The sequence below is a fragment of the Hypanus sabinus genome, chromosome 29 (genome assembly GCF_030144855.1).
Source record: "Hypanus sabinus isolate sHypSab1 chromosome 29, sHypSab1.hap1, whole genome shotgun sequence".
Taxonomy (NCBI): domain Eukaryota; kingdom Metazoa; phylum Chordata; class Chondrichthyes; order Myliobatiformes; family Dasyatidae; genus Hypanus; species Hypanus sabinus.
Window position 1 is genome coordinate 34,719,914 of NC_082734.1, and position 12,930 is coordinate 34,732,843.

The following is a 12,930-nucleotide window of genomic DNA, read 5'->3' on the forward strand; positions in this document are numbered from 1 at the left end:
CCCCACTTTCTAGCAGCACATCTATGGCCTTGCAGGCCTTTTTTGTATAGAATGAAAGCAAAAGTCTGTGTGTTTCAGGCAACTTATGACCATAGTTGGTAACTAGGACTGAGCTTAGTGGAATTATATTGTCACAAGATTGATTTGGTGGCAGAAGATTAGAACAGAAACAATTCTCATAATGAGATTTGAAGAACATTAGAAAAGGAGGCACCCCTGTAGTCTCCTCCTCCTGCCCCCCCCCCCCCATTAAGCATTCTGGTTAGCTCCAACTAATCTTAAACCCTGTTCTTTGTTCCTTGTTGGACAGCAGGAATTTTATCTAGTCTTGTTGGGTTGAGCTTGCACATCTTGGGTCAATTAGTACCAATCCTTTTAATGCAACTTTTAGCAATCAGTGGATAGAAGTAAATATGATGTTCCTGTTAGGCAAGCAAATCAAAACTTTCCTTGTGCGCTTTTGTTGAACTTGCTGGTGATGATCCTTAAAGATGATAGATTATGCCCTAGTGTCAGCTGCAGATGGAGCTTTTGTTGGTTGTTCTTAAAACTTGCAGCTAATGAAGGAGGAGCTACATCAAATTAAAATAGATTGTAGAAAGCTAACAGGATGGGAACTCCTTACAATGCCAATCAGAAAGACTCTTAAAAATTGTTAGGACATATGTTGTAAGTGTTTTGAAGTGGCTGTTGGACTCCTGCATTGTGTGTCATGGCTGGGTGGTTAATGCTCTCTCTTCATGCTTCTCACAGCAGCATTTCCAATGGCTCTAGAAGCCCTGTTTGTCTTGGTGGAATCTGTCCCTAAAGTTCTCTCTGTCAGCTTTTATTTCATTTTTGTTGATTAACTTTTATTAATGAAATTTTCTGTTATGTCTTTAAAATGCTTTACATGTAAAATGAAGGTGTGTTTCTTTTCCCTCCCTATCCACTAAAATGATAATTTATCCATCAGGGCAATAGATATTCTCAAATTATCTAAATCTGTACCTGGTCAGACTTGGAAAATATAAATTTTTCAGTCCAAAATTTGCTTGTTGTAAGCGCCATAGGATGAATGAATTTCTCCTCTTAATGACCGAATTTAGAGCATCTCAATTCTTTGCTTTTGAGGTATTAACGTTTTAATTGTCACTAGAGACAGTTAAGAAGTGACAATGAGTCTCAAACTGCCACTTTTCAACGTGATTTATAAAGAAAACTGACCAGAATAATTTGAGGGTTTTTTTTGTGTGTGCTACTAAGCCAGTAGCTACTCGGCTTTTGCCCACACCCCCACTCAATTTAAGTCATTTTTGTGTGCATGTTTACATTTAGAGGATAGTAACTGAATAGTTCCTGGCCTAGCAGACAATCCTGTGGACCATTATTTCAGAACTACACGTTTGAGCCCATTATGGCAGTTGTGGAATTTAAATTCAAGTAAAATATTAGTACCTATAAACAGTATCAATAAAGTTAAGCATATAACAGTTGCGTTTAAAAAAATATGATTAATTAGAGGGAGAAAAGTCTGCTTTCTTGAGTCTGGTGTGTATGTGACCCCAGGCCCACACATAGTTTTTGATGTAATTATACTGACGAGGGAGAGAGGAAGAGGAGAGCCATCTGCAGTACCACTGATGCGGCAGAGAGGGTCTCAAGATGGCTGTGGCTCAAAAGAGGGGAGCCATGGAGTCTAAGTAGCTAGCCATCTGGACACAACTGGGGTCTGATCAGCCCTGGCTGGGTCACCTGGAGGAGGGTGTATGATGTTAAAAGACCTGAAACACCCGATGATTCCAGAAATATCACTGAAGATGTATGTACACAACTAACATTTCTTGCGTCTGAAAATTGTTTCCAAGTCAAGTTTGTTGTCACATGCACAGCTACAGTGGTGCTACAGGTACAGTACAAAACCTGCATGCAGTGAAGAGAGAGATAAAAAGACAGCAAAATCAAGACCACTCAAACAAAAAAGTATATTTGTATTTTTGAAAACTTCCCTTGGAGTTTTCTCCAAGGTTGAATTTTTTTTTCTTTATTCTCACAGGTAGTTTTGGGTTAGAACAGAAATGGGTTATGTAAAGTTGTATTATTGGCACTAGCCACATTTGGGAAAGCATAAGTAAACACAACTCCCTCATTTAGCACTAATATTGATGGCATAATCCAGGGAAGGCACCTGACATTTATGAAGGAAGATGCTAGGGCAGCAGATGCTAGGGTTCGTTTCTGAGATCTTAATTTGAATTATTATGGAAATTATAGAAGGGGATTTAAGCTCCATTTAACCCTCACTCACTAGAAAAGGTGTTCTTGCTTGGATTTAGAGAATATGTAGTACCAACCAACTTACCCAAAACTCAGGAAAAGTTCAACAAATTTGCATAAGTCTTTTTTAGTGATTTGAACTAAGATTTCTAAGGATTCTGAGTGAGTGTAAGGATGCATAATTGACAGAAGGAATTCTGTGTTGCACTCTTGATGGTCTAAACCTGAATCAACTCCACTTTATATAAAGCTCCCATTTACTCAGCGATTTTGGGTAAGATTTTAGTTTTTTTTACTGGTAACAAAATTGAACTTGTTCATGGAATTAACACACAGCTACAAAAAGAACAGAGGAAGGGTGTTCCCTCTCTGTTTTTATACTCCTTGTTTCCCATTTTAATTTTTGTTCCTCCAAATTGTTCTTTGCAGGTCTGCCTCCTGAGCATAACTACAGTTAACCAAAGATGTGATTGTTTTCATTGCCTTTGTGCTTGTGTAGGTGGAAGACTAAATTGCTGTGGGATTTCCTCCCCTTCTTTCTCTGCTGTATTATAGGTGTTGCTTATAGTTTCTTTTGCATGTCCATGTGTTATTCTTTCCTGTTTTTCTGCCTCTCTTTAGCTATTGATTCGAGGTGTTGTCCCCATGTGTTCTTATCAATATGAGAATATGTTCAATACATCCCGCATCCCAGGTGTAGAGTCAGGTACGATGTCAATTCTTTACTGGAGCTGAGAATTTTAGCTGATGTGCTTAATGCTAAGATTACACTGAGCTCTGAAATCGAGTTGTTAAGCTGGAAAGCCTTTCAATTCATTAGTCCGTAGCCATGGACCAATGCACTACTTTGTGAGCCACAGGACTGAGACTCCTTCATAAGGATTGGTGTCATAGCCTGTTTAGAGGCCTTTCATTCCTGTTGGCAGTATTCTCTAGTAAAGGCTGGAGAATGCCTGGATCCAGGAGCTTCTCACTGTTACTGGTGATGGCATTGGCTTTGAACTATCTCAGTACAGCTGATAATCTCTTAGCTTTGCTGATGCTTTTTCCAGCTGCTATGGGATATGTCACATGTAACCTCTTGGCTGGAGGCAGTCTGGATATGTATTTGCTATACAAAATACTTCTCTATTTCTTAATGAGAAGATGTATCTGCTTTCTGCAGATCTGTTACATGCAACCCCAACAATGCAAATTGCTAGTTTGGTGGTCCATGAAGGTGTCCTGAACTTAATTGTCTATTATTTTAGTCAGGAGGTACTTGGTTTTGGGGAAGTATTTTATTCAGAAAGTTGTATGTTGTCAGTTTATACTCCTTTGAAAGCTTTCATTTCATTTAAAATAGAACATACTAGTTTCATTCACCAATCATGTTGAATTTGCAGACCATTTGCAGCACCTCTTGGATAGCAAGCACATCGCGGTCTATCACAAGGGCCGCTATTTTAAAGTGGGGTTGTATCAGGGTGGACGCCTACTGAATCCTTGCGAGCTACAGAAACAATTTCAGTACATCTTGGATGATGATTCTTCACCTCAGCCAGGTGAGAAGTACCTGGCTGCACTGACTGCAGGAAACCGGTAAGTGCTTTGCCTCTTTAAAGCTTTGCTTCTGATTCTTTTCTTTGAGATTCTTTATCTGGTTGCCTGATTGCTGAGGACAATCTAGTATATCATTCTACATATAGGTTTTTATTTATTTCTTGTTTGGAATATGTGCATCATTGACAATGGTTTCATTTATTGCCCAAGAAGATTAATTTTCATCCTGAGCTGCATTTTTGTCTGGTGAAATTTCTCTCATTGTTGACTAGGGATTGATCCAACATATTTCCAAATCTGTATTGTGTGTAATGTGTGAACAGTATCTTCAATTGAAGAGGACCATGTAACTCAGTCCACATGCTTCCACTGGCACTTGTTCCTGCTGATGTAAAATCCCATTGGAAGCTTTGCATTAAGTGGGTTTGAACAAATGGAGCTGGCTTTTCATTGCACGATAACATGACATCTGATTCGAATGAAAAACTAATCTGTTCTGAGTATTGTTCTGTCTATTTTTTTAAACTTTGTCCTCAGCCATGGAGTGACTGTGTGCTCTACTTTTGTCATTGCTGGAGAAGTAAAGCAGGAAATTACAATTTACGCAGATAACAGATGAATTGATCAGAAATGTTGAGTTTGCATTGCTTGATGAATTTTAAGGTCTTGGTCAGTTAGTGTAGAATAATAGTTTCAGTTTCTGTGTTGGGAATGGGGAAAAGCAGATTAGGGTTCCAGGTTCTGATTGTAATTCAGAAACCTGTTTTAAAGTGTGTATGGAACTTGAATGGAGCCAAAGTCTATAATCAGCAATATAACATACCATGATTACATTGTTCATAGATTTAAGATTGTTTAATGTCATTTCCTGTACACAAGTGTAAAGGAGAACAAAATAATGTTACTGAGGATCTGATGCAGCACAAAAAAACACAGTAAGATAAAGAACTCAATAATAATAAAAATAATAAATATAAATACATAAGAGAGCTTGTATGCATTGATTGTATGTCCATAAACTAATGCTAGGCTGTGCATGAGGTGAGTGACAGGAAATAATAAAATAGTAGTGGAGGCATTGATCAGTCTTACTGTGTGGGTAAAGTAATTAAGTAAAGTTTTTGGGTCTAGTCATCCTACCGTGGATGCTACATAGCCTCCTTTCTGATGAGAGTGGGGCAAATGGTCTTTGAGCAGGGTGGGTGGAAGAAGAAGAAAATTAAGTTTGAATAGTTGCCTGCACTTATGTATCAGAAGTAATTTAAGATCTTTGGGAATGGGGAAAGAACAGGTAGAAAGATACTTACATATGTTCTGTTGCTGTGCAGAATTCCTTGGGCTAAGGCACGGAAATCATACTTCAGCACTGGAAAGAACAGGAACTCGCTGGACTGTGTGGAGAAAGCAGCATTCTTTGTCACTTTGGATGATACTAAACCAGAACTATTTGTGGACAACCAGGTGAAGTCACTGGATGAGTATGCCAAGTCACTGCTACATGGCAAGTGCTATGACAGGCGAGTGTTTTTCCTACTTATTGCAAAATATGAAAGCTTCTACATTATGTTCAATATGAAAAGAAAACTGTCAGATAAATACACAACAAAAATAATTACAGTCATCATGTTTATTTGTCTTAGAAAATAAGTTATAGAAAAATAAATCACAGTGGCCCTTTGAATTAAATGAATCAGCATGACCATCAACCATCTACTTACACTAATCGTAGATTAATATTGTCCTATTTTCTGTTCTTCACAAAATTTGTCATGATCTCCACCTGGATTGTATGACTCACCTACACACTAGGTAATTTATAATGACCAATAAATCTACAAATTTGCACACCTTTGAGATGTGGGAGGAGATTGGAGCTCTTGGAGAAAACTCTCAGGGTCACAGGGAAGACATGAAAATGCCTTGCAAGCAGCATGGGAGATCAGGATTGAACCTTGGTCTCTAGGCAGCAGTTCTATTAGCTGTGCTTTTTTTGTCAGTTCTTCCACTGGCATTTGCTCCTGATGTATAGTCTCATAGAAAGCTTTGGATTAAATGGGATTGAACAAGGGAGCTGACTTTTCATTGCATGGGTAACATGACATCTGAACTTCATCTTGACCTTGTATGATATCTACAATTTTCCCACTGTTTTGGGGAGCAGTTATTCTGGGAGTGTTGCCTCCCTCTTTTAGAAAAGCAATCCTTTTTTACATTTCTGCTTTTCACACTATTCAGTCAGAAATTTCTCAAGAACAGAGATTAGTCATAACAAATAACATTGGACAATGAAGATATTGCTTCCTGGATACTTTTGGATGTATCTTATGGGTTTGAGGCTGCTGATCATGAAAATTGCCATGGAATTTCCCTATCATGCTCCATTTTTTAAAAATGCCTATATTTGTTATTTCAATTCATAACTCATGTCAGAATAACTGATGCCAAGAATAAGGAAGTCCATTTTGTTGGTCCACAACTCAAACAGGTCTTCACTGACAGGCAAGTCAAAGAATGTTGTGGCATCAGAGAAAACTGCGTGGGAGGCATTTAAAGATTATGAAAATTTTCTTGGCAACTGTAGACCACCAAACTATGTGCAGCTGGTTTTGCATGCTTCAGGCGTTCAAAACCATGAAGTGCAACATTATCACTGAAGTTTTGCATACAATGCATTATATTCAGTAACATTTAATTTCTTGTGTTTCCAAATTCCTATGCGACACAAGTAGTCTGAAATTATATTTGTGTTCAGCTTCAAACAGTCTTATAAACAAGAAAAAAAATTCTGAAGAAGCAATAGTTTTGAAAAAGTTTGTTGTCCAGTGTAAACATTAAGTGATCTCAATGCACTGATCTTGATTGTCAGGATTTGGAGGTAATTAGCTGAATATCAAGATTTTGCACATTATACTTGTAAAGTTTGATCTCTAAACTTTTCCATTGCAGTTAGGTTGTCCCTCCTAGATTTTTCTGGGATGTGTTCTAGTTCATTGTTCCTTTCTGTCTGAGTTACTGCTTTCATTCATCACCCAGCTTTATCTACTTCTCTTTTTTTAGTTATGCATCCACAGCACATAAAACCTTAACAACATTGGCAGTATAATTACTGAAGCATAGTGTGCTAATTTCTATAACATACAATGTCAAGGAATGCTCTTGCCTCATTTCTTTCTCAAACCAAATTACAATTATCCAAGTTGAGTTACCACCATATTTGGCCATGATATCTTCTGGAACTTCCATATGCATGAGCTGGAGTTTAGGTAGGAGAGAGATATAGAGAAGCAAATATGATAGGGGTCGCAGGGTTTCAGGGGAGGTCTGAAGCAAAGAAAGTATTAGGGCAGTAGTTATGGGTAGAGGGAAACATAGTAAGGGTTTGGCGAAGATTGTATTTGTTTGTGTGTGTGTACTCTCAGTGGCCACTTTATTAGCTACACCTGTACACTTGCTCATTAATGCACATATCAGCCAATTTTGTGGCAGCATCTCAGTGCATAAAAGCATGCAGGTCAAGAGGTTCAGTTGTTTAGTTAAAGCATCAGAATAGGGAAGAAATGTGATCTAAGTGACTTTGACTGTGAAATAGTACTTCATCATGTTGGATGTAAGTGCTACTGGACGATAGTCTTTGAGGCATGTTATCGTGTTTACTTAGGCGCAGGTGTAATTGAAGCCTGCTTGAAGCAGGTGGGTACTTCAGCCTGCTGAAGTGAGAGGTTCTTCGGGATGCTCCTATTTCCTCCTACATTATACTTATAATTACAATATACTTAGAAGACTTATAATTAGGGTCAGTGAGTTGTGGTTTGATTTGATGCAAATAATGCACTTCAGTGTATGTTTCAATGTACATGTGATAAAGAAAGCTAATCTTTAAGCATATGGTGAAAGCAAGTGGGAGTTATTGTGAGAGGATAGCCATTTCATTGAGGCTTCTACAGATTCTGCTTTGTGTCCCTGTTTTTCTTTCATTCAGTAATGGTTTAAGCATTGACATGCTCTTAGCACTTAAGAAGTTTGCAGTTGGCTGAATGGAAAAGTGGCAAATAGGTTGTTCAAGGTTCAAAGGTTCAGTTTATTATCTAAGTATACAACTCTGAAATTATTCAATTCTCTGTGTAGCCATGAAACCAAGAAAGAAAAGAAAGGCAGCACGATCATCAACCCCCAAATCCCAGATAAGAAAAAATAAACAAAAAATGGAGCAGGCACATCAACCCACAAATCCCTCTTCCTGCAGAAAAACCAAGCAAAATGGATCAGGTACATGACCCCAAATCTCTCCTGCACAAAAAAAGAGAACAAAATAGATCAGACACATCAACTCCCAAATCCCCAACCCACACAAAAAAATTAGAAGATTGGGCGAAAAAGCAGAATACAAAAACTAAGACAGAAAAAAATATTTTATTGTCCAAGTCCATATCCAAAACACAGAAAAATCTGGGGAACACTCTCTGGGCCCAGTGGCAGACCTTTTGCTCTCTGGTACAGAGCAACCAAAAGACAGGCAGCTGGTGTTCAGCCTTCATACTTGCTATGGTGCTTCATTCACCCTTGTCGCTTTTGTCAGCAAACAGTGAAAGCTTTGTAATTGGCGAAATGAAGCCAAACATTGGCTTGTGCCCTGTCTTACAGTCTTCTCGCTATGAGGTACGCTCATGCTGCCTCTGCCTCTCGGGATCTCGGAGACTGCAGAACACTGAAGCACACAGACGATGACCAAACAGCAAAACACAGTCTACGACAGTTCCAGAATCACATTCAATACAAGAAATAAATGTAAAAGACATAAAAGAAGTTTCCATGATCTATCCAGAAGATGTCAACCAAAGGAGAGTTGTACGCAGGTGCTATCTTGACTGGAAGTATGCTGATGCATTATGAAGTAGTAAGTGTGGGAAGAAGAAACAAAGCAGGATACAATAAATATAAGAATCTTGAAGTGGAGGGACAGAAGAATTTGTTCCATTCCTTCAACTCAGAAGATAGTAGGCCATTAGATAGATACTTAAGCAGCCATTTGGGATATTTTACTTTATTAATCATAGCATAAAAGCAGACAGGTTAAACTAAGACCTTACGTACTGACTGTGCAATTATGAAAGAATTTGATAACATCTGTGAAGGCACAGATGGAATTTAAATGGATGTTGCCAGGTTTGGAGAACAGGTTGGTTGTGAACTTTGAACTTTTTTTGCCCTCCAGTCTCTATTTCACAAATCTGCCTTTTTTGCCTTTAAACACATGCAGTGATTTGGCTAGCATATGTTAGCAGGCATTCATGATCCCTTGAGAAAAATTCCATCTCATTTTCTGAAAGGTTGCAGAGCTGAGAACTTAATCCCAGATGTGCTCTTTAAGGCTATGAAGTGAGAGTTGAAAAGATGAATTAGATGACATAGCTTCCCTTTGCTCGCACTGAGATAAATGATGAAATGGTTTTCTTCCATACCATTCTATTGAAATTGTGATCAGCCACAGAATAAACCACATGATCAGTATGACTAGTCTGTATTGGACAAAGCTGAGGGAAATTGGAAAATTACTGAAGGCAGGCTCACCACGGTCCCTCGGGCAAATTGTCGTGGAAAAGAATTGTCATAGATATATACTGAGTTAAGAAATGGCAATATGTACAGTGTAAGCATAAACTGAAAGAATGTGAGCACTTATAATGCACATATTTTAACAATATTAAATTATTCCCCTTTATTTTATTTTTTAGGTGGTTTGATAAGTCATTCACTTTCATTGTGTTTGCAAACGGCAAAGTGGGATTGAATGCAGAACATTCCTGGGCTGATGCACCAATTATAGGACACTTGTGGGAGGTAAAAAAACTGTTTACTTCTTCATAAGATGAAACTGAGTCAAGTGTCCTGGCAACATCACCAGTGCTGCTATCCATAATGCATTGGCCTGCATCTTTATTCAAGCAACAGTTGCATGGGAACTGTAGAATTTAATTTTATTATTGATTAATTTAACCATTGTGTTTGGAATTATCTGAAAAATGATGCAAACTGGGATTGTTTTCCTTGCAGTTTATTTAATGTAAAACAGTCAAAGGATTTTTAACAGAGTAAATAATTTTAAAAGAAACAGAAATTCAAAGCAGTCATTGACCATTTGATTTTTCAAGCGTGCTCTATCATTCTGCAGCAGAGGATTGCACAAGTTGACTACTCTTTGGATGAAGAAAATTCATATCTTGGTCCTAAATGACTTGTCTTGTATCTTTATTCTGTGATTCCTTGTTGGTGATTTTCCCTTCGTTGCATCTAGTCTAGCAAAGCAAAGTGTGCCCTAAAGGCTCCCAATACAAGCTGGGGCTGCTTAGAAGTTGGATTTAATCCTCCTTTGATGTTCTGAAAGCTTGCTGCAAGTAATACTGACACTCCTTCCCCCATGGTAAGCCAAGGATACCTGGGAAGATGCTCCCTGAGATTCAGTGGGGTTTTGCTACTCCTGATGGAATTTCTTTAAAGTTTTCTATAAAGTTAAAAGAGTACAGAGAAAATTTACAGGGTTGCTTTCGGAACTAGAGGACCTGAGTCAGAAGGAAAGATTGAATAGGTTAGGACTTTATTCCTTAGAATGTAGAAGATGTAGAATGTAGAGGGGAGATTTGATAGAGGTATACAAAATTATGAGGGGTGTAGATAGAGTAAATGCAAGCAGGCTTTTTCCATTGAGTTTGGGTGGGACTACAACTAAAGGTCATGGGTTAAGGGTGAATGGTGAAAAGTTTAAGATGAACATGAGGGGAAACTTCTGGAGAGAGTGTGGAATGAGCTGCCAGTGCAGGTGGTGCATGTGACCTCAATTTCAATGCTTAAGTGAAGTTTGGATAGGTATATGGATGGTAGGGGTGTTGGTTAATGGGAGTAAGCAGTTTAAGTAGTTCAAATGGACGAGATGGACCAAAGGGCCTGTTTCTGTGTTGTACTTTTTTATGATTCTTTGACAGTATACTCTGGTGTTGAGAACTAGGTAATGAAGAACTCTTCCCATCGTAACTACAGTGGTGCAAGAGAAAAGGCCTACATAGAAGTGAGGGAAAATGTGAGGTATTCAGGAGATACTATTCTCCAGTGTTTCTCAGCGTCTCTCTACACAGTTCACTGAACTGATCAATAACTGATGTGCAAGTGGCTCCAAATTGCTGTGGACTGGTTTAATTAACAGGCCAGTGGTTACTGGTGTGTGGGAGGGCATTTGTTAATAATTTAACAAATGCTGTGTGCATCACATGGCTTTTTGCAAGTTAATAATGAAGGCTGTAGATATTCCACAAAATTCCAATTCCAGTGAGCTTTGGAGAAAACATACTCTAAACAATTAGCAGTTAAGATGAATCCTGCATTGAAATGACTAAACTAATTTCCCAATACTGTAGTTACTAGTTGACCTGGAAAGAAACACAACCATGATATTACATGATATTATATGTAAATTAAAAAAGCATAACTGAGTTCATTTTCTAGACATATGATTTTATCAATAAGATTCTTTCTTTACACTTGATCATTGACGTGTGACTTGGCACAGCACTTCTGGACAGAAGTTTCATAAAGAGGGGGGGACGTCACGTGATGACGTAGGATCGAGACGCTGGAACCCAGCCCTCCCGTAAAAAATCAGTAAATTAATGTTTAAGTGAAGAAAAGTTAGTTAATACTTTCTAAAAGTTACTTATAAACTACTCCAGATTGTTTCAAGCTATGCCTTATAAACAGAAGATGAAGAAAACTACTACCGTGAAGACAACGCAAGTTGGAACAGAATCAAGGCCCACCTCTGCCAGAGAACCGCGGGGTCAGGTACATTCTACCACCAGCGATATAGAACAGGAAACTGCGGCAACATCGACCATTTCTAAAGAAAAAGACCAACAAGAACTGCGCAAACGTGAAGGAAGGAGCATGCGCAAACAAGAACAACCTGAACTACAAATCCCAGTTACGACTGAAACCAAAGTGAAAGTGAATCTGAGGGAGAGTCAGATTCTCTGGAAAAATCAGATGAAGATGGAGGTAAAAGTTCTTCTGGAAATATAGAAAAGACTTTGATGCAAATAATGCGTAAATTAGGCACATTAAAAGTAATCAAAAAAATGATAAATGTGGAGATTATGTTTGAGAAAATGACAAAAAGACAGGAAAAAATGGAAAAGAGAATGATAAATTTGGAAACTACAACGGAAGACATGGTTGAAAGAATGAATAAAATGGAAGATGATATTACTGCCTGGACATCAGAAAGAAAACAAATTTTGGAAAAAGTTGATAAGCTTGAAAATTATAGTAGACGAAATAATATTAAAATTGTTGGACTTAAAGAAGATATAGAAGGAGAAGATCCAATAAATTTTTTTCAAAAATGGATTCCTGAAAAATTGGAAATGGAAGGAGAAACTCTAATTGAAATTGAAAGGGCTCATAGAGCCTTAAGGTCAAGACCTCAAGCTGACCAAAATCCACGATCAATTTTGATAAAATGTTTAAGATACCAAGATAAAGAAAAGATCCTGAAGGCAGCTGCCCAATGTGCCAAAAAGAGAAACGGGCCATTGATGATAGCAGGGAAGACAGTTCTTTTCTATCCTGATATAAGTTATATCCTTTTGAAGAGAAAGAAGGAATTTAACCCAGCGAAAAGAGTTTTATGGGAAAAGGGTTATAAATTTATAATGTGTCACCCAGCAACACTGATAATTTTTTTGGAGGAGGGAAAAAAAAGATTTTTTACCGATTATCGAGCAGCGGAGGAGTTCGCACAAAAACTTCCAAATACTCTCTAATTACACATAGAGGTTTCCAAGTGTAATGGATTAAAGATGACGATAGAGACAGTGAATGGGAGTGATGGACATTTAAAGATGACATAGGGGAGAAAAGCAAAATTTCAGATATACTAATTGAGAATAGTATTTTTTTTCTTTTATATATATACTTTTTATGTTGTGGGGGGGCTGGGGAGCTTTGGATCGATTACTGCGGGATTCATGTGTGTAATCATGACGATCGCCATGACCCGTACAATAGAGGGGGGGTAATGTTGTGTTTTTTTTTCCACAACATTAGGGGGTATTTTGTTTTTTTCTTTACACTCTATTTTTCTTC

The 12,930-nt window shown here is 38.0% G+C and overlaps 1 protein-coding gene across 11 annotated transcripts in view; it reads left to right on the forward strand.

Moving 5' to 3' along the window:
- LOC132383234 (carnitine O-palmitoyltransferase 1, liver isoform-like) overlaps positions 1-12,930 on the forward strand; it is a 120,626-nt gene that overhangs the window by 61,786 nt on the left and 45,910 nt on the right. For 10 of the 11 annotated variants that reach the window (XR_009508577.1, XM_059954144.1, XM_059954145.1 and 7 more), the window contains 3 exons: positions 3,642-3,837; positions 5,127-5,315; positions 9,531-9,636. Coding sequence is in view for 10 of the 11 variants with exons in the window: in XM_059954144.1 (XP_059810127.1) it covers positions 3,642-3,837; positions 5,127-5,315; positions 9,531-9,636 (491 nt within the window). In the remaining variant the exon portion in view is untranslated. Of the gene's footprint in view, positions 1-2,877; positions 2,963-3,641; positions 3,838-5,126; positions 5,316-9,530; positions 9,637-12,930 lie in introns of all 11 variants that reach the window. The other variant, XM_059954152.1, reaches the window with a different exon arrangement.